Below are 22,899 nucleotides of genomic sequence, written 5' to 3' on the forward strand. Positions count from 1 at the left end.
GATCTAATAAAGCATTTAGAAATTACAACCATGTTTATGCAAAGCCTCAAAAGTAATTAGGCGATTAATATTACAAACCTAAAGTACATAAATATTTATTTAGTTTATTTGGGCTGCACAGTGGCATAGTGGTTAGCACTGTGGCCTCTCTGCGAGAAGGTTGCTGGTTCAATGGCCTTTCTGTGTGGAGTTTGCATGTTCTCTCCGGGTTCTGTGACTTCCTCCCACCATCCAAAGACATGCATGCTAGGTTAATAATTGGATGCTCTAAATTGCCCATATGAGTGAGAGTGAACTTGAGTGGTTGTTTGTCTCTGTGTGGCCCTGCTAGGAGTGGTGAGCTGTCCAGGGTGTACCCTGCCTTTCGCCCTATGACTGCTGGGATAGGCTCCAGCTTCCCCGACACAATTAAACGGACTGAGCGGTTGGGAAAATGAATGAAAATGTTTATTTTTAAGACTTTGTCAAGATCCTTTGTAGGCAATGACTACCTGAAGTTTGGAACACACAAACATCACCTAACATCCTCTTTTGTAGTATGTTGGTTTACGTTTACTGCAGCTGCCTTTAGTTGTTGCTTGCTTTGGGGTCTTTTTGCCCACCTCCTCTCTGATATTCATGGTCAGTTTGGTTGAGATCTGATGACTGACTCAGTCATGGTAAAATATGCCACTTCTTTGCCTTAAAAACTCCTGGCTTGCTTTCCCAGTATGTTTTAGGTTATTGTTTATCTGTACTGTAACGTGAAATCTTCTCAACTTTGCTGAATCTTTGCAGAAAGCAAATCCCTTAAACTACAGATTTCCTCCAGCTGCATCTGTCTGCTGTCACATCATCAATACATCAATACATCAACCCAGAGCTACAGGAAGCCATGCATGTCTCCATTATGTTTTACAGAAGACATGCTGTACTGTGGATCACAAGCTGTTCCAAGCCTTCCTCATATCTTCTTCGTCCCATCTGGTGGAGGTTGATCTGAGTTTAATACGTCCAAAGAATGCTGCTCCAGAGCTAAACCAGCTTCTTTCTATTCTCGAGGCTGCTAAATGGTTTGTACCTTGTAGTGAATCAACTAGATTTGTCCTCATGAACTCCTCTTTATAGAGGACTTAAGGTGAAACACATACACCTGCTTCCTGCTGTGAAGAGGCTTTTCATCAATGGAGAGGTTCCTGAAAACATCCACCTCTGTTCTCTTCCATAGGTCAATGTGCTCTCTTTCTCTCATATTGTACTAAACTGTTTAAGCTTGGTGAATGAAAATACAACACTGACTAACATACATGCTGTTGACTAACGGACATAAAGCATATTTTATCACCACACTTTTCAAGAGCTGCAGTAATCTAAATGGCAGAGCCTGATCATTGCACAAATAGCTCATAATTACTAGCAAACAAATGAAACTGTTAGATTAACGCCATGCAGTTGCATAGTTTGTTTGCATATGTATTTGTTTATGAGCATGTGTGTGCATGGCCTAAGCTTGCATGTCTGAAATTGCTGCCTGTGGTGAGAAACAAACTATAATTTTGTGTTTTTTGCATGTGTAAAAGGGCAAGTCAATGGTTTTATGTGTGACTGTGTGCATGGAAATTTCAATATGTGTGCAATTTACTGATTAAAAGAGGACTGTCACTCCATGTGTTTGAAGTTAATTTTAGTGCTTTGTAGCAGTGATGTGTTATTCAGACACAGATGCCTTTGGTTAAATGGTCTCCAACAATTAACGAGTAAAACAAGAAAGAGAAATGCTCAATCTTTCAAGAAAGCATAAAAGGGAACAGGAGGTGAAAAGGAAAAATCAATAACCAGCAGGCGAGAAAAGAACTGCGAAGTGGTGAAGATAATGTTGATGATAATTGTGGCTGAAATCACCCATCTGGAGCGCCACAAAGTGCTGCCTGTTCATCAGCACTGCTCTCACCTTCGCTCTGCTTGTAAAAGACTGAGTCGCTGCCGCAGATGCTGCCATCGTTGTCGTTGCTTCCCTCGTGAACGCTGCTTTCTGAAACAGAGAATGAAACGAAGCTTTCAGATAAAAGCTTTCATACGGACGCCTGTCACATCAGTGCAAAAAATTCTACGCACATCATACTTTTGCAATGAAGTTGCTGCAGACTTTTTTGTGCTGCTGCCAAGTTGAAAGTAGGTTGCATTGTGCATAAAAAAACCCTCTTTTTGCATGCTTGTCAAGTGTATTCCCATCTCTACTTTGTCATCTTGCCATTTGTATTGTTTTGTTTTCTTCTACTTGGTGCCTATTGTGAATACAAAACCAAAAATGACAGCTGAAAAGAAATTACAATTCATCTGATAATTTGTTTTGCCTTCCAAACAAATTCCATATTTGCAGACAGAAGACTGCGATATCAATCACAGTTTTCTTATGAGTTGTTGCTTTATTTATGTAGATATGTTTCATTAAAAAAAATCTAGGGGACTTTTCTGGGTCGTAAAATATGAGTTGAGATTTCTCAATTCATTTCTTAAAGAACCATGAAAGGCCAGAGCAAAATCTTGTGGTTTCTTGTACATCTCCGCCTTCAGAAACCATACATTCCCTCAGTGGCCCATTAACTCCTGTTAGATATCTCTCCTGTGGCTCCCATTTACTGTGGCCTTCTCGTTAGCGTAGCTGTAAAACTGAAGAGTTTACTTGGACATGCAGCTTGTTAAAAAGACAAACTGTCAGACAGGACAAGAGGGAGATTCGCCAAACCACCACAACCATGTGAAGTAAGCTCCTCGACTGACCAGAGTCCAGGTACATTTCCATTCCCTGACCACGCAAACTCGAATCCAGACAAAATATATGACAAGTGTGGCTACTGCTCCACCAGGGTTAGTATCCAAAGCCAAAATAGAACCAAATTTCAACCCAAACACAAAGTTTTCTGCCAGCCTTCTGCTAAGACACACTGCATGACTCATTCTTTACCAATCCTTTCATTTCTTTAGTCAGTGAAGTTCTGTTGATTCTCCTGTTGGACAAGCTGCAATGTACAAAGAGTTTGTGCCAAGCAGCCAGAGCCACTTGCAGACCAATTGCCAAGGAAAAAGTCTGACATAAAGGTACCATTCTTTCACTCTGCAGCGCGGCTTTTGGATGAAACTTTGACATCTTCGTCAAGTGTAAATTTATGTATTTTGCAATGAAAAGCAACACACTTGGGGAAAAAAAAAAAAAGCTTTCGAGAGGGTTTTATAGTTTAGTGTATGGAAGTAAACTAATCAAAATCAGAAGCTAACATTTTTCTCTCCTATCAACAGCAGAAGTAGCAAAGCCAGATGTGAAACATGTTACACCATCTCAGTTTCTCTGCAAGATTAACTACAGTAAGTCAAGCCTCTGCAACATTTTCCTTCTGCAGAGTGATTACAAAGTCACACATTGGTTTATTTTCATGTGAAGTGACTCAACTAGAAAACACACGTAGTAACAGGTTGCTTCACCAGTAACTTTCCCCACATATCTACTCTCTTCTTGAAGGATATTTAAACATCACACTGCTCCCCACACCTCCATTTCCAAGCTGAGTCCTCTTAGCTGCAGCACAGTGCAAGAAGCCTGCAGAACATCACACTCTCCACCGGTCCTGCCCTGCCTGTCTCACCTTGAATGAAGTGGCATCCAACAGAACTGCACTGTTTTCACTTGGTTACAGCTGGATTATAGGGACTGATGAGGTGGAAGGTGACAATAGAAGGGGAAATTACCTTCAGCTCCTCTGGACAATGTAGACACAAAAGAACTGTTGCAAGAGAAAGGAAGTCTCCTTGCAAGAATCACACACTGTCTCATCTACACAGAAAAAGCTCCACAATACAGATGCAGCCTGCAGTGCTCTTTGAATGTAGTGTATGTTCACCCTGTTTAACCATCTGTTCTTTTATCTCGCTCATAAATCTCACAGATTGCATTGGTAAACCTACTCATGCGAGGTTTTGCATTTTGTGGAGTATTTATATTTAATGCTATTTTTTTGAGACAGAATTAGCATCTGGCTTCTTCACATGTATCTGTGGTAACGTATTAGTGTACATGCAGTGGGAGAAAATAGCTTCTACTCAGTCAAGTGCCCATATTCCTGTTGTGTTACACCATTAGGAGCTAAATAATGAAATGCTTATTCAACTTTCTCCTCACTAACTCCCAGTAGAGGAATCTATCGCTTCAAGGTGTCATATTGTTCCTCACATGTAAACTTTTATAAATCTTTGAGAAGCTTGCATGTTACGACCCTGCTGCAGGTTGGAATGAGCTAAGAGAGAGAAAAGACAGTTGATGAATGCAGGAAAGCTCTGAAGCAAACTAAATATTAGGTCAACGGCTCTTTGGCTCTTTTTTTTAATATGTGCAACTGTCTTCAACTTACAATGTCAATGCAGTTTTACTACAACAATGTTGATTTAAATAATATATATCAGCATGATTAAATAAAGGAAAACAATTAGTATCAAATGGCATTGCAACATTTATCTGTTTTTTCTTTCAGTTCATAGCTGCCGGTCACCTGTGACTCATATATGTCAGGGCAGCTATGACACAACGACTAGTGAGACACAACAGAATGATGTGTCAGCTGACCAAGAGTGGCACTGAATCTTGATATCCCAAAGAGAAGGCAAGCAAACATTGTGATACCATGGCTCTGACACATGTCAATCCTAGCAGACCCAACAATTTATTGTCTCCAACAACCTAGCCATCCTTGTGGTGGAGACCCATAATCACACAGTCTCTCTGCAGAAAATCCCAGACAGTGGGCTGAGGTAAGCATTTAAACTTTATCCAATGAAAACAACGTCAGCTCCAAAGACTACATTCAGTAGAAACAGTTCAAGAATGTGTGTCAGCATGGCCTGCATGCAAATGAGACAAGAAAACATAATGCGCTTCAGTTCTCTAGCATGTGTGAATAAAACAGTTTCTATTTATCTATTGTAAGGAGTCGGATATTTCTTGTGAATCTATTTCTTACAGTAATGTTGTTTGACACTCTTGCTGGTCTGAAAAAACAAAAAAACATGTTTAGCAGTTCTCTGACCCTTCTGTTCATGCATATTTTACCTATGTATGGTAAAACCAACAAATAACTTAAGTGTGGTGGCGATTTGTTGTAAGGGGTGATGTGCATTAATGAAATCCCCAAACCAGGATTCACAGTGATGACAACATTTTAATATAACTTTAGATTAAAAAAAATTGTAAAGAGTAAATAGGATGATAAAAATAAAACAGACCCAGTTGACAGATTTGAGATTAGACTAAATAAAATTTTGCAGAGAAGGAAAGATCTTGTTTCTTTGTCTTTGTAATCCTAATTTTATTCTCTTAATTGAAATTCTTTTGCACTTTGCTGTGATGTTGATTATGTTTTATGAATGGCACAAGTTGTCTTGTACATGAAATATGCTTTATAAATAAACTTGCCTGCTTAAACACAGCAGTGAAGCAAAACAAAGTCAGCATTCTGACTAAGATTGTGTCTGCAAACTTACAAAGTTATAGCTAACATATTACAGGTGCAACACTGCATTTGTCTGGTATATTTTTCCACACTGCATGCTCTTGATTAAAACACATATTGTCATTTACAGACTAAGTGGAGCGACAGAAGGAAAAAATAGGAAGAGATGAGAGTGTCTGAATAAATAAATGAACCAGTAACAACATTCCTGAAGTGCCAGCAGCAGCAGCAGTAGGAGGGAGAGTCCAGAAGGTTTTACTTTCAATTACAATGCAGCATCTGGCGGCACACACAGTCCCCAGAACAAAGGCAGAACTGACAGGATGTCTGTTTACATAACGCAGGCCTGGTTTATTGTCACCATAATTACAGAGATAGTTGGGAGTTTTATATACTTTTCATTGAGGAAATGAAACCCTGACATAGCCATAAACTCAAAAACAAGTGATGCAGAGTTTACTTTTGTAGAATATATCACTGCCAACTCAGATGGTACTTGCATCATTCAAATTTAGTCTCATGTATGCAGAGGTGGTTTCAGGATGACAGTGGTCTTTGAGGGTGCATTCACATCAAGATAGTCCTCTAGACTCAGTCCCATAGGGGACTCGGCTCAGTTGTAGTGGGGTGTATCCATTGATACACAGATTGCATTCATGCTGGTCTTTGGTCAAACGAGCCAAACCTTTACAATAACATATCCCCATTCCCACATAAGGTGGCGCTGCTCTAGTATTTAGCAAAAGAGGACAAGACACGTGGGAAGAAGAAAACTGTTGCGAGTTAACATGGAGCAGGAAACTATTGTGATTTAGTTTTTTTTTTTATTTTGTCTTATGCAAGTATACTACAGAAATACACTGCAACAATGTTTGCAGTATAAATAAAAGACGAGGTAGAGGACTCTTATGTATTTACCCACAATGCAATGCTAAGCCAAATGCAGGAAGTGACTTTTTTTTGTAGTCCGCTTCCTGTATTTGACCCGCTTGAAATGAGCCGAGATCTACGTTTATAGGCGGACTGAGTCCAATTCTTTAGGCCGAATCAGAATTTGTTTGGCGCATTTACAGCTCCCCAATCAAAGCGGACTGTCCGAGTAAATGGACTTGGATTCTCATAAAAAAGGCTGATGAGAATGTGGCCCAAAGTTCAAATAAAACTTAAATTGAAGACACAAAAAGTCCCCAGTAATTAAACGTTCCCAGTTCCACTTTTATGTTTTCAGAAAGCAACCAAAGTCGCCTACCTTCAGTTCGGCTAATCTTTTATAAAGACTGAAAAAGACTAAGAAGAACGTTAGGGGAAAACAATCCAGGACACAGCCAGAGGGATAAAAAATGTGTAGAACAAAATGCCAATTCCACACAAACCACTGGAACAAACTATAACCAGAAAAGCTATTATGTAATGAAGCCTTGCGACCCATCATTCAGTTGTCCATTTTGAGTGCATTTATCTCAAATAGCCGACAGTTTGATCAAAATGTCTGAACAATGTAGCTCAAATTGGTAAAAGGAGGTTTGGTGTTGGCATTAGCAGTTTGCATATATTAATATGCTTGAATGTGTATAAACCAACAAATCTAAATGACTGCATCAAGGTCCAAACCCTTGTTGTTTGCTTCTCAGCAGCAATCTTTCTGTCTACCTTCCACTCCTTACAGGCAGAGCACCATCCACTGAGGCTCAAAGCTTTCAGAACAACACATAAACAATCCCAGAAGTGACAACAATCCTCTGAGTATCTCAAACAGCTGAGCTGTAACTGAGCAGGTTTATCTAACAATGTGCAGAAGAATAAAAAAAACTCTCGAAAGTGAATCAAAAACTCTGTGTTTCGCTATTTTGGCAGAGCAGGACAGAAAAAGGACCCAAGGTCACAGTTTAGTGACTCACTGCAGCCATACGTAACCGTCTGCATCAGACTGCTTTTGCAGCCACTCAGTGGGCAGAAATGGATCAAAGCAGTTTTATGCTCGAGTTTAATTCTCACTTTCTATTTTCTCGTGTAGCATTACTGATCCAAGCTTTTTGTATTGATCTGAACTTGCATACCACCCAGCAGCTGTTACAAAAAAAGAAAAAAGAAATGTAACCTCTGGGATGGAAAAAATGAAAATAAATTGGACTCATTATGTAACACAGTTTTGTAGCATTTGCAAAAAGTTGTTTGGCCTATTGACCCAAGAGCTTAATCCAAAGGGGATTTACAAAGGTAATCAGTGGCACACTGATTGTGTTTCCAATGGATCTTCAATACATTTATAATGATTTGAATAAAATATATTGTGCATTTCCCCAATCAGTAATATGAAACTTATGAGTAAAAAATGAATGTATTAAGTCTCGTTAATCTTTCTGAATAGGCACAGAGCCTCTCAGAGACATTGATATACCAGTTTGCTGGAACTAACAACCATGTCAGGTTCAAAACCCCTTTAAATCTCCTTTATTCCCCATCCCGATCATCATTTTAAACTTCAGCAAATAGTCTTGACCATGTCTGGATATTTGAAAACATTTTGCATTATTATCCTGTTATTAGCTATTAGTAACATGCAATTAAACAGGTACCCGATAAAGTGGTCAATGAGTGAATATTTTTTAATGCACACTATTTACAAGGGTAACTTGACTTTCTGTAAATGTCAGAATTTCTGCTTTAATTTTTCATCCTATTCCACTACTCTATCATTTTGACAATTGATAGACCATTCGCTTAAAAAGACAGAGTGACAGGAAACGTTAGCCTGGTTAGATTTCTCTGCTGCGTGACACATCTATCTTGTTGGCAGTAACATCAGGTTTTCCTATTTAATGTGTCATTTATGCACATCAATTTTGTGCATATAGAATTAAAAAAGAAAAAAAAAATCTTGTTTTCTGTGCTTTCAGTCCTCATTTTAAGCTATGGGATAATCATTTGTCATTCAAATAAAACAGAGATTGATATATGACCTCTTTGTATGTGGTCACTAGCACTTAGTTCAGATGTAATTTGCCAACTTTCCAAAGGTTGTGCCCCTTGTCAGCCTCCACTTACTCCTGTGGACAGACACCCCCACAGAGGGGACAGTATAGGATTCACTGCAAGACACGGGGAAGCTTTATTCTTTCTCTTTTTCTCCTGTTGGTATGAAGGTCACACCTTTTCTTCTGGGACCTGATAGATGTAAAAGAGCCACATCACTCTCACGGGCTGTCATGTCAGCTGACATTTCACACTTGTACAGAATTGATTTCCCTGCCAGCAAACCCCTTTGGTGTTTAAATAAATAAATAAATAAATAAATAAATAAATAAATAAATAAATAAATAAATAAATAAATAAATAAATAAATAAATAAATAAATGAATGATTTGCTGGTAGCTCATGAATAATAGCAGTCTGGATTCCTCATCTGGCTGGGTTTATGAGAAAATTTTACCTTTCACTGGTTGCTTTTGCATGAAGAGACAAGACTGCAATGAAGTGAGATGGTGTAACATCAGTTTGCTGATGAGCAACATATGAATCTAATTCAACCCTTTTTTTTTTTTTTAACTTGATGCTATTTACATGCAGATTGGAAGTTTCATTAAATTCTGTTTGAACTAATGTGCAGAAGCCTTCCCGTATAGTAAACATGACACAGTTTAACACTTGTGAAGACACTTAAAAAGCCCCATTATTTCCCACAAAATGTTTAAATGTTATTCTCTTTCAAAGGCTTGGCTTGTTTTTGACATTTAAAAAAATCCCTTTTCATGCAATCCGATACAGAACATGAAGGGAGCTGACAGAGGATGAAAAACTATGTCAACACACGCACAAATACAGAACATCTGGGAAAGGTCTGACAGTGTATGTGAGGCTCTCCAATGTGAATCACTCAAGCTTTAATATCACATTACAAGCATCTTACTGGGGCCCTCACATGCAAACACACCACACTGTATCTGGATACAAAGGGGCAGTGATGCAAGCAGTGGGGGACTGGAAGCAACTGTTGGGATAATACAGGCAGGGAAACCATCAGCCCAGTCACATAATCCTCCAATTTCAGTCCGACATGATGGAAGAGAGACAACAATACAGACCCAAAGGAAATGAGCAGTGGAGAGGAAAACCCAAAACTGGAGCTTTAGAAGGGAGATGATTGTCCTGTGAAGGCTTATGAAGACAATGGCAGTTATCAAAATCAGCAGAAAAATGTCAGAAATGCCTGGAAGTGCAGACTCTCCACACTTCACTTATTCTCATCCCCATGCTCATCATTGCACGTTAATTTCATGTGATTTTATATAAGATTTTTTCACCTTATTAATGTTTTATTATTTCTCATTTTCTGTGAATGCAACATGATTTTCTGTTTCTTTGCTGCCTTCATTTTAACAGAACTGATTTCCAGCGTTATATGATTTCAACTTTAGTTTAGAGCAATGTATTTAAAGCTCTTTGGGGAGCCAAATATTTTCATTTGGTTTATTTTTTGCCAATTAAGGTAATAATAGAGGAAAGTCAAAAATGTAAAACTGACAGTTTTCCTTTTTTTTTTGTAGATGAGCTCTGTTTTCCATATGTAACCTAATTTCTTATGATTTTGCTCCAAATGTTACATAAATCCCAGACAAGCTAAACTTTGTTTGTGGTTATGATGCATTTCCAGAAATCCCCTCATCTCAACCTCATCCAGTCGTGCCTTAAGTCTGACCTGATTCATCCCCTCTGTGCTCTCTTCATCCCCATAATCCCATGTATCAGGATATGAAATAATGCTTCTTTGTCAGCCACAGACCGATCATGATGCAGCTGGCTCAAAACAACTTTCTATGGTGGTGGTGGAGGGGAGCTTAAGAGAGAAAAAAAAATCTGTCCTGCTGCCATCTTGCTCTGGATGCAAAGTGGCCCGAGCATGAGATTAACTGGCAGGACAATTCCACAGATCAGCTCATCCACAGTCTGTCACCGCGATCAGCTCTGACACGACACACAGAAAAAGCAACTTCACGTTACATCTGCAGGTGCACATGCAGATCTAACTATAAAACCAATAGTCAAATAAACAAAAGTGCAATCATTGTAAAAAAAAAAAAAAAAAAAGCCTCATCTTAACTAAACCTGAACTAAAAACCTGAAGAAGAATCCATGTGGAGAATCTGTTTCTGCCAGATAGGAAGAAATGAAACAAATCTTTCAGAAGAAAGCAGAAGAAATTGTGACAACATAAGTAGTCATTGTACTAACAGGACTAATGAGCATTTAGGGGAGCTCATATCTGTTCAACCCTAACCTCCTGTTTTCCCCTTTTTTGCTTTAAAGATGATTTCCAATGTGAAAAGAGAATGATTTCATCCTTAAACATGGAGAAATGTCTTTAGCCAAACCAGCAGAACTGCTTCAATAACAACCCGACAAATGTGGAAGAAGACTGGCAACATGCACTTCTAATCAGAGCACTTTACCTGGAAGATCAGAGAACCCTCCTCTCTCAATAATGTGCTTTCTGTACAGAGTCTTCAAAACCTTGGCGCTGCCGAACCTCTTGAAGCGGCTCTTCACATTGTTATAATACCATTCAAGAGACTGCGTCCTAAAAATCCTGCAGACAAGACAGAGGGGAAAAAAACAAACAACATGACATTAAGTAAAAAAAAGAACAGATGGCAGTAAAACTGGCAGCAATCTGATTGTTTTATAATTACAGCAGGATTATAACTTTGATTTTAAGCCAGACATTACATTCACACAAGTTGAGGGTCTTGTAAATGTTAAAGTCCAAAAGAGCTTATAGACCTTTGATGGAGATAAGAGATGCAGACAGGAGAGGGCTGTGATGTTACATACTTTTATTAGCTTTTGGAAGGGATTTACTGGCACCTCTGTGCAAAGACATGAAAGCTGCACATTTGACTGTGGGGAATGTTTAGATTTCCTGGCTTTTTCCTTATTTCTTGGTGCATGGGCTTTGGGTGGGTGCTTGAATGCCAACCAGGCAGACCCTGGCAGAGAGCACATGATTACATAATCAGTAATAAATTCATAACGGGGCGGGCTATGAAAAGCTTGAGAAAAAATATAAAGGGCTTCCGTTTTTCGGCAGTGTTGCTTTGGATCGCATGAAATTCCGCCAGCTCCGTGTTTAATCTCGCTGTCCCTTCTGCTCTCCTTTGGCTTTGGCAGCTGCTGTCACATACATTAGTGCGTCCAAAAGAAAGCAGATTTCAACTAAACAAAACCACTCAAACAAACCCAGTGTGTTTATTTTAATGAATTTTGTTTGAGTCTGTCTGAACATTTTTTGCAAGTCATTAAAACATTTTCAACATAGACTTTTGCCCCTCATAAACCTTAATTATATCCTCTGATTATCCTCCCACCATTACCAAATCAGTGTCAGACAACAGCCAATCCATACACAACACGTATTTTTAGACTGGCCTTCAATTCAATATCTTGGGACACACAAATGTAACATGAGCATGTCAAGGTCTCCGTTTCCCTGACCATGAAGGAGAAGGAGAAAGTAAAAGACACACAGTACAGCATATGGCAGAGTGTATGCATATTGATGCTTCTTCTCAATGAGTAGACAGGCTGCGGAAGGTGGGGGTGAAAATAGCCAAGCTAATAAAGGCATCCTGAGTGCCCCTGAGGCTGAGTGAGCTGCCAGTGAGCTCCTGGATTTATTATCCTCTGCCTCTATCAGCTGGGCTGCTAAATGGGCTTAGGTCCTTAATTTCATGCCACGGGTCAACCCAGTCACTTTAATGGTGGTGGACATGCTTTTTTTTTTTTTTTTTCCCCCCCAAAATCATCAGGAAAAAAGGCAAGGGAATGAATGTGAAGGCAAAACAGCGTAGAGGTGGTTTGTACGAGGTGGAAATACAGATACCTCCACTCTGAACTGAGCCAGTGCAGCTTAGGGCAACCTTTGAACTGAAAGATCCGGAAGAAAAGGAGAAGGCATGAACACTGAAGTAGAGGTTTTATCAGAGCAGAATCTTTCAATCATTTTCAAATTAGGCTGCATCCATAAAGTGGAACAGTACAAGTAAAGATAAAATGGATCTGCTTGCTTGTTGTTAGTCTCTGTTGCTCAATTGTACCTTTTAAAAACAAAACGCACAATTCAAACACAACAATAATAGCTCTTTTTCGATGGCTGAAACTACAATCAGCTGAGACTAAAGCCAACTAGACAAATGTTTGCCTCAAAAAAAAAAATAAATTGACTTTGGTCTGGCTTCCTTTTATTTCCTACTCATCAATTATTTATGCTAATCTTGCAAGATGTAATTAAATGTGCACTCTATGCATACTATGCATACTTTCTCCTGTGTAGAGTGTAAATAAAAAATACAGCGGCTGCAATTAATTTGAACACTACATTTAACACAATGTATTGTTACACACGGAAATTATATCAAATATTTAAACTGTTTTATGAATTTTAATCATTATGTCAACAGATTTCAAATAATTTGGGAAGATTTATTATCCTAACCGCTTAGTCCGATGAAGGGGTCCCAGGGAAGCTGGAGCCTATCCCAGCAGTCTTTTGGGTGAAAGGCAGGATACACCTTGGACAGCTCGCCAGTCTATCGTAGGGCCATAATTTGGGAAAATTCCTATAGATAAATGTTCTTCTTTGATGAGAGAAATTAGTTGTTCAGTCATTTGTTTCATTGCAAACTGATTGCTGGAAGGACAGTTTATGACCAAGACTTTTTTCATATTTAACATGTTTTTAACAAGGAAGGTCAATTGAGCCAGTTTTCAAAGACAATTTTGATTCTCTTGTAACTGGTTCCAGTCATCAGAAGCTGTAAATTGGAAACAGAAATTACCAGAAGAGGTGCAGGCTTGTAAAATGAGTAAGTTGATGTAACTGCTGAAGTCTAACTTCCACTCGTAACAATGCACTGTTATGAATATTGAGTGGGAACAGGGGTTTTGATAATTAAGGTTTTATGAATACCAGTGGTTCCACAGGAAATGAAGTGATGACTGGTTAAGAAACTGTCCCCGACCAGGCTAAAAGTGCAATTCAACATGAAAAATGCCTGCAAAAATAAAAGTTTAAGTATTGAAGTGCGGAATATGTATACAAACAAAAAGAGCAGGCATACACTACACCAGTTTAACTGCCACCTACTCTTCTCAACACTGACCTGCAGTTTTCAGTGTTATTGCTCTGTCTGCTGTGTCAGGCGATGGACACCCCTGAATAAAAATTACATTTTGTGACAAAGGAAAGTGCTGTCGAACTGCATATCCATCTTCTGCAGCAAGCATTATTGAGCCTTTATTATTACACCAGGTTAAAACTTTTAAACCAAGCCAGAGACATTACTTTCATACAAGCTGCGTGTTCGACTGTTCAGATATCAGATTTGTTGTTTTCTTGCCTTCTCTCTCAGTAATTTACCATGCAGCTCCACCTCTGGTGAAGACATAGATAAGTTAATTAAGAGATCTGGTTTATTTGACTAATGTAGCATGAAAGCAAGATTGGAGCCGAAAATGTCACAACCCCAGCTGCCCACATGTCCCATCATACCAGATCTAGTGGACTACGTGAATGCATCTTAGTTGCAGACTTTTGAAATACATGCCAGCGACAAGCGAAGAAATCCTTTTCCTCTTTAACTTCTCTTTAACTCTTCATTTCCATTAGGATTATGTCACATTTTAATCCCTTTGACCACAGCACAGATTCTTCCACTTACATGAGTTGATCTTTAATGAGTTCTGACCCAAACTAGTCTGACACACCTCAGACCACAAATCTGATCATACTGCGTTCACTTACAATGGTTTACAGGTTGCTCATATGCAGAGGTCTATGAGATGATTTACACTTCAGAATCATTAGCTTTCATTACAGTGTGGCCTGAAGATAAAATAATGAATGCAAGATTACATAACTTTTTTACCCCCCATCTTCTTTCAAATGAGTTACTAAAATTTAAAATAAGCATATATTAAAGCATCAAACTATATACATTCTCAACTTCAGTGTTTGATGCTGAGCCAACCTTTTTTGGAAAGAGGGTTATGTAAAAGGCCAAAGCTAATGCCGTATGTCTGAAGCAAAAGGTCAGAAACATCACCAGTTTGACATGAACACTGAATAAAAGTCACAACTATTTTGTATCTTATTGTGGAAAGGCAAAAAAAAGACAGTCTTTGTAAAACTCTTACACAATAAACTTTATGTCTCAATGTTCATAGATGATAAGATAATTATTAATTGGAACTGTTGCGCTCTAAATGATGCACTAGATGCTTGTTGGTTAACAGCATGCATATACTGTATGATTCATCTTCTAGTGTAGCTTAACTTTGCAGCTACGCAGTGCTTTGATTCATTAGTTTGTCAGCTACATTAGCAAAGAAACCAATAAGGTAAATGCAAACTTCATCACAGGCATCAGCTTCCTTCCATGCTAACATCACAAACAGTTTAAAGTGAGGCCTTGTCTTTATGGGGAAAAAAGGATTTAGGACAGTGGGAGAGGCATCTCAGTGAATGAAGCTTGACATTGCTTCCCTTGAGTGATCTGATCTAAAAAAGAGATGAGGAGGAGAGGAGTGGATAAGCAGAGACTTTCAAGCAAGAGCTGCACTGTTCCATGAGCTTCTGCAAATACTCATTTCATAATGAGACTGGGAGATTCCCCGATGCTCGGCTGCTGCATGAATAAGTAAGAGGGATTCCTGTGGATGTTCCCCTGACACCACGTTTACCCTTCCTCCATCATCACTTCACTCTTGCTCTCTCCTTCCTCTTATCTAAAGCCCCTTTGCCCTCAATACTTCAGAGGACCATTTTAGAAATCAAAATGAGGTCTAAATAAAATATCTGGAAGTATGTAAAAGAAGTGCAATAAAAAAGTAGCTGATTTGCTGAGTTTTTAAGCCCCCAAGCTATAAAGAAACTATTACCATAATTGACTTTCTGGGCCTTGTAATGAATTGGTTCAGCCTCTGTTGAAGTTGCTGTAGAGACGTGGGAGCAAAGAGAGAAGAAAGCAGGCTAGGGGTTGACTATAACAGAACATCAAACAAACCATTTTCTCCTCTGAAAATGTTTCTGTGTGAGTGACTGATTTGTGATAATAGAAGAAAAATGAGACTGGACTGTTTTCAGGGTTTCAGGGTTACATCAAAAAGAGTCAAGTTCAATTAAGAATAAAGAGGTTAAACAGCCCAAGTTGTGAGGTCTCAGTGAGTGACAAGCTTGATGGATTTTTATGTCCTGCACAACATTTCTTTCTTGATATCAACTCAATCGTGAGTCAATAAAAAATGTTTCTTCAAACATGAAGAATGGAGACAATAAGGTGAAAAGAAATTATCCAAAAAGTTATCTTTAGTTTATTAATCTTTTCAAAGTGATGAATAACTGTTTATAGAAGACATTTAAGCCGTATATGTTCAGACTGCTGCTAAATCTGATCCTTATGACAGAGTAACAAAAATTTCAGAACAAGCACAAACAGTCCATTCATTTTCTAAACTGCTTTGTCCAATTCAGGGTCCCAGGAAGCTGGAGATATCTCAGCAATCATTAGGCAAAAGGCAGGGTGCACCTTGGACAGGTTGCCAGTCCAAGAAGCACAATTTTATGTCCAAATAAGAAGAAAATAAAATGTCTGACTTTTACTGTGTTAGACAAGTAAATAATTTGTGCCACATGAAGCTGTAAACCTTCTCTGACAGGTGTGCTATTTGATGATAGGCTAAAAAATTTTTTGGCATTAACATTTAGTGGGAACGACACACAGAAACATGAAAGTAGCTGGATTTCCATTATATGCCTCAATAAAAGACAATGTTAAAACTGCGACAGGATAAGTTGCTAAAAATGGTGTAGAAATGGTTCCACATAACTGTTACTGGTGGTTATAATATAGATGGTCATATGGAAACGGCTTTTCTAGTCACTTTTTTATGCACATCTTCTAAGTATGAATGGACTCCCCACCTGCTGCGACAAAGAAAAACTAGTGAATCTCTCAACACAATAATACAAATAACTACTGGACAAAACACAATATGCTTTTCTGCAGATACGGTTGCTTTGGAGTTTCACTCTTTCTTAAATTAATTCATCTAACTACTGGTTAAATTCCACAGACATACTATATTCTTTTTTTACACTTTAATGAATATTGGTTGTGGCAGCTCTTTAAAGCTGAACACAGTTAAATCTTGTATCTCTTGCCACCTCTTCTGATCAAACACACTCACGCACTGTTAACTGCAGTACAACTGAGAAAAGAGAATATAATAAAATTCATGACAAGTGCACACCAAGAAGATTAGTCTCTTGGTTATATTTGATAAGCTGCACTTAGAAGTAGTTGATAAGAAAAACAAATATTAAACTGCATGTAAAACACAACCAAAATGGGACCTCAGCTGCAAACAATGTGCAAGAAAACACCACGGGGAAGGGAGATTAATATCGTACAATGTCTGTTTGGAACAATGGGAGAAAAACTAAAACTAAACTATTATTTATGGTCTTTAATCAACAACATTTGCCACATCCAAAAAAGTGTGAAAAATGTGAATATAACGTGATTTTCTGGCACATATGCCTCCTTGTTAATCTAAAACAACATCATTAGTGGAGTAGACTGTGGGGCAAAGGACAAACATATGAGTCAACTGCTCTGGCCAGGAGACTTTCGATGAACCTGGGCAGAGCCTGACCGACCTGTCGGTATGATTTAAAAGTGTGTGTGTAGCCCACAGTGAGGCAAGAAAAAGGCTCTGATACAGCTGCACTAATGCTCATGACCTTCACATGAAGCAGCTGAAATACCAACCGTCTCTGCACTTGTGATTGACTTTCACACCGACCAGAAGAAGAAACCAAGAAAGAGCAGTTTTAAAATTTTATTTAATCCTTTTAATTTTGTTTTTTATGAAAATTCAAACTACTTGTGATCAAATGGCAACCAAACTAACAGAATACACACTCCTCATTTAAAAGGATCAGCAAGTCTGAGACAAGCCCTTTGAGAGAGGCTGTGTGTCCTTACAGTATCTGACCATATGTGCATGGTCCTGAGAAAGCACTGAACATCTGCTACTGTTTAACATATTATATATTGTTGGCAGAGTCACCCATGAAGAGCAGAGGGTCACTAAATGAGCAGAGCACCACTACCAGACAGAAAAATGTCTTCTCGAACAGCTTAAACGTATGCAGTTTAGCTTCTGCTTCACTAGAGCATGTAACATGGACAGCTGAGAGAGGTTCACAGCAAGGTACCCCTCTACATTCACAAACCTGTGTCCTTAAAAGTCTATATTTAAGAGCAGCTAAGCTCCCGACAGCAGTCAGGCAATTTACTCTGCCTTTTCTTCCTCCTATAGCTCTTCCTTTAAAGACCCAAAGCTGTCATCTTTACTCTCTCCCTCCCTCTCTGTCTGTCTTCTTGATGTCTGTCCCATTCTTTATCACCCAGCTCTCTTTAGACCTTCATCATACACTGTGTAACAGATGAATGTGTCAGCATCTAGGAGAGCCCAGAGTGCAGCAGAGATGACTGGAAATGAGTTATACTAGCGCAAAGTGCTCAGACAGAGCATGAATAGAAAAATCAAAGTGAATAAGCAACACTCTCATGCTGTCCTGCAGCAGGTGTTATCCTGCTACCTCTGCACTTCCAATGCGGATTGTATCAGATAATGAATGGGGACTCGAATGAAAGCAAAGTTTTTGAAAAGTTTATATTTTTTTATGACAATTTTTTGTGTGTTTCATTACAACCCCAGCCTGGAGTCTGGCAGTTCACTGATCCATGCCAGACTGCATTCTACGCACAGGGTTTATTACAGTATTTAGTAACTAAAGATGGTCCTTTCACGCACAAACACCAAGTAATTTGCTTAAGTCCCAGATTTATAGGCATACCCTCGCATATAGGTAGTGAGTTTTCCAAAGCTAATGGCTAATTTAATTAGAAATTAGTACAAATTGATCAATAACTTAATCAGTGACCTACTGATTAGGTTACATTTATAACAGTCACAATAACACAAATATACACTTTCAAGACAGCCAGTCTTTTATGACTTCCTCAAAGGCTTCAATCTCCATTTTTTTTTTTGCTAGATTTTTTGTTAGATTTTTAGATATAATCAGCTAAAATCAGTAATGTCATTTTAATAGAATACTAATTAGAAATGGGAATGTGTCTGTGCAATAGTGCTTCAGCTTCCAGGAGTCAGCTTGTTTTAGTTCAGAGGGAATATGTGGCTGGAACTAGTCAAGTATTAATAAAACAACAGTTTTAAGCTAATTTTCTAGATGAGCGTTAATGTGCTGACACGGAAAAGAACTAAAATGAATATCATTGTAATCTGGACTTTTGAAATGCAATAGACAGCACGAAAAATAGGGTCTTACAGAAAATATTACATCCCAGAGTAAAACCAGGAAACTTTTGGTGTAACACTGGAAAACAACAGCAATAAAAAAGAGTCTAGCCAGTAGTTTTTGTGATCATAGACTACAGAGATTTTTGGCACAAAAAAAAACATTTTTATCAAACTGAATGAAATGAAATTAAAATAGAAGCCGAAGACGAAGTTAATGAGATTTTAGTTAAGTAGTTTTTTTTTTCTGGAATAAACCAATTTATTATGTTCCTTTGACCTGATTTGAAGCAGTTTTCTTTTTATTATAAGAAGGGGCTTTATTATGCTATTTCTAGTTTTCTGAGCTTTCTACAGTCTTATAGTATTGGACACTCATCAGACATATGAGCGGCGCCCTTTTTTTTTTTAAATCACCTAAACACATGTTTGAGTTTTCCAACACTCTCTACGTTAGGTGTCATGGTTATGGAAATGGTTGGTTTTTGAATTTTTACTACTTTCAAGCAAGAGCTTTTACAACTAGACTCAGTGATTGGTCATCTCTAGGTTGTGCACAATCACAAGAAAGCCACACGCACCTTCACTGCTCAGTATAACTACTCCTAGCAGTTGACCAATCAGACGCAGCCCGCAGGCAGGTCATAAGGCGGAGCTTTCTCTGTTCGCTTGTTTCTGGCAGAGGCTGATCTGAGAGGATCAATACAAAATGAATAAAGTGGTTTGTGAAAAATGCTTGATTATTTCTTGGCCTTCTTGACTTGCCTATTAAAATAAATTAGACTGAAATGTACATAATAGAGCCACTTTAAACATGTTGCTATCCAAAATCTATGAGGTTAGTCTTCTTCTTTTCCTTTTGGTTTATCCCTTTAAGAGCTGTCACGCTCAATCATTCTCGTTTAAACTGGTTTGACACAGTGAAATACTTTTCCTGACACAAGCCTTTATTTGAAGCGCGTGACAAAGAGGACCCTGGTCTTTGACACCTTGATGCTGCATTTTACAAGGTAAGTCCTTAAAATCAAATTTACAAGAATATCAAAAAAAGTAAAATACAATACAAAAAAAATAATCCCCAAAAAGTCCCTCAGATTTTTGACACTGGTTGAAAATAGAATAATACCATGAAGTACATCATGTACAGCAAGGCTGCTTCACTAGGTAATAAAAGAATGTCCCATACACAGTATACTGCGGATATCCGTGTCCACAGTTTAAATTGTGCTGTTTCTGCTGTGTGACACTCCATGTGGAACAGAATATGGTCATTTGGGGAGATTTCTATGGCACGCACATCAAGGGAGTAATATATAGGAGGCAATTAATTTACAGTTTGGACCACAGTCTGGTTCCCATAGCAGCTGGCCAGATGTCACATCATTTGTTGTCGTTCAGTTGCTCATGTGGGTCATTTCAGAATGGAGGATTGTTAAAAATATAGGATGTAGGTCGCTTTAAGATTTGAAATAACAGGTTTTCACAGGGTGCAGCACATTTACATGCACTTCATCGTGAATGTAGAAGGCATTATGGAAAAGTGAGATAATCTCTTCTCAACTTGCCTGTTCTGCACAGACACAGCACCGCATGGGATTTTAAAAGCTTGATGAGAAGCAAAGCTCTCCAAAAGCAAGCAAGATGAAAAATTTAATGACATAGCAAATTGTGTTTATACATTTCTGCCATTCATGTCTCTCTCCAGCCGGTTAAACACTGAAGCTTATTGCTCCCAACTAAGCATTTGCAGAGTACCGGGATCCGGAACAGCTGAATGAGGCATCAGCCTACATAAATTTGCCAAATGACTTGTGTGTAAAAACAACACAGCTCACATTAATTCTAAAAGCTCATTGAGGTGGCATCACTGGGGTCATCTTAAAAGACTTTTTTAGGCTATTGTTAGAGTGGGAACCCCAGTTATATCCTCATAATACCATCAAAAGCCTCAGCCAGGAAATGAAAATCCACTGAAATAAAAGGATTTTTGAGATTATGCAATGAGTACATGGAAAAGCAAGATGTAGGTTTTCCTTCTACTTTTCATCAGCTTCCAGGGTGTAAGTATTACTTGAATGCAGTAAAGTTTTTATCGAAATTACACTTTAATCAGAGCACCAGACCTATGATGTCCCAAAGAATCCATCAGGAAATGCTAAATGTGATTTGAAGTAAGGTATTTATGCAAAATGTCAATCCCACGTGTGTCAGTTGTGCAGTTGGAAAATATATAATACAAAAGACATGATTGGAGATTTCCTGGGAGGCTGTGGATGTAGGTCGTTAACTCAATTTAAATTCTAAACATTGCACACAAATAACTTGGAGAAAGGATCAACAGGAAACAACATACTAAAGATGCCAGGGTCCAGTTTACTTAAGTGCCATCACTGACAGTCTGTTAGAGATCAGGAGCCAGAATGGCATCTACTCCTGAACACATCAGTTCAGAACTGAAGGAATGAGCAAGTGAGAGGAAAAGGAGGCCAGATAAGGATGAAGGCGGAGGGAAATATGGACAAAACAAGACGAGCACAATGAGCGTGTTAAGATAAAAGGTCATTGCGCTTATTGGCATCATGGACGCCAAGCATTGTGGTTTATTTTTAGCAGTGGTTTTGTTTTTTTTCAAAGCACAACCCCCATCCTACAGAATCCATGTGCATCAATCTTCAAGGCAAAAGTGAGTAAAGCAAGAAAAAGAGATTTGGCTGCAGTTGCTCTTTCAAGAGGTTTAGGGGCGCGTATGTTTGTGCCTGATAAGACAGAAAGTGGTTTAAAAGTTTTCTTTTACTCGAAGAAGAAACCAGCATTTAAGAAAAAGTTACAGATCAGATCCAAATGTCAAGGTGTGACATTTGTGGCGGTCAGGAAAATGTAATGGCCTGTGATGTGAGTGTGAAACGTTGCTTTACCTGCTGGATGTCCATCACACACTCTTTAGATTAAAAAACTTTCAGTTTGCACTGCTCTTGCTGTGAAAGATACTCTTTTGTACTTTATCTTCTAAGCAAAGCTTTGTCTATACACTAAAGATGCAACATACGATTCTTACTGCAGACTGCTGCCAGTAAACACTAAAGACGCTCAAATCTGAGGACCCAGAGTTGCACATGGCTTTACAATCCAGCTTGTTTCACTGTTTTTAATCATTTCTGATCACTATAAACAAAGCTGCCTGGGAAGACAGCCTTTTCTGTGAGAGAGTTTAATAGCCCACAACAAAGCAACTCTTTTTATACTCGGCTGTGTTCTGTCTGTGCCAGTGTGTATCTCCAGTATGCAAATACATTACGTCCTCCTGGAATGATTCCAGTTAGATCTAAGAGCCACATTCTCCAGTCACAAGCACAAGTCATCAGGAAAAAAAAGCCAGCTAAAAACAGGCCTGTAAAGTTTGTAATTACATTACCACCAAAGTATTAGGAAACCGATGCCTGAACCGCTCTGGATAAATGAAGTCTCTGGATGTCCTCATCCATGAAGAAGCTTCCAGTTAAGTTAGTTACACAACATTAGCCAAGAACCAAAAATCAGCTTTGGAACAGCAGACTTCCCCCCCAACTTCTCCTCTCTAGCTAAGTGTTTGCTGCTTGTCTGATTGCATCTTTCTATGTGTTTCCTTTTTTCCCCAATTTCAAATTAGGCATTCACTAAAGTGTTGCACAGCTGGAGAAAAGGAAAAGCTTAAAACATCTTTTTCTTGGATTCACACAAATTACAAATATATATTTAAAGATGCTTAACAGCAAGAAAAACAAAAGGTTGCATAAGTGAGACTCTGCTGATAAAGCGGGAGCCACAAGGAATTTTGACATTTGGCATTTAAATCATGTATATTGGAGACTTGCAGTCAGACGATGAAACTAATGTTTCATTGTGGTCCGAAACTTGAACTCTTCAAGCGAAAGAAACATGTTTGTTTCTTTCTGAAAATAAAATTTGGGACATTTAGACCAAAAGCAGTTTTAACGGTATGTTGCTGGCGACCTTGTCAGGCAGCAGGAGTTGCAAAATCATCAAGAGAAAGAGAATCCAG

General features: G+C 38.6%; 1 protein-coding gene across 1 annotated transcript in view; it reads right to left on the minus strand.

Moving 5' to 3' along the window:
* The window catches only part of myripb (myosin VIIA and Rab interacting protein b), a gene marked incomplete at both ends in the record, with an annotated part of 103,341 nt that overhangs the window by 14,232 nt on the left and 66,210 nt on the right, over window positions 1–22,899 (minus strand). Inside the window, 2 exons of the mRNA XM_079260060.1 lie at window positions 1,931–2,011; window positions 10,925–11,061. Coding sequence (XP_079116186.1) covers window positions 1,931–2,011; window positions 10,925–11,061 — 218 coding nt within the window. The remainder of the gene's footprint in view (window positions 1–1,930; window positions 2,012–10,924; window positions 11,062–22,899) is intronic.

This window comes from Telmatherina bonti, assembly GCF_933228915.1.
Source record: "Telmatherina bonti genome assembly, chromosome: 20".
Lineage (NCBI taxonomy): Eukaryota > Metazoa > Chordata > Actinopteri > Atheriniformes > Telmatherinidae > Telmatherina > Telmatherina bonti.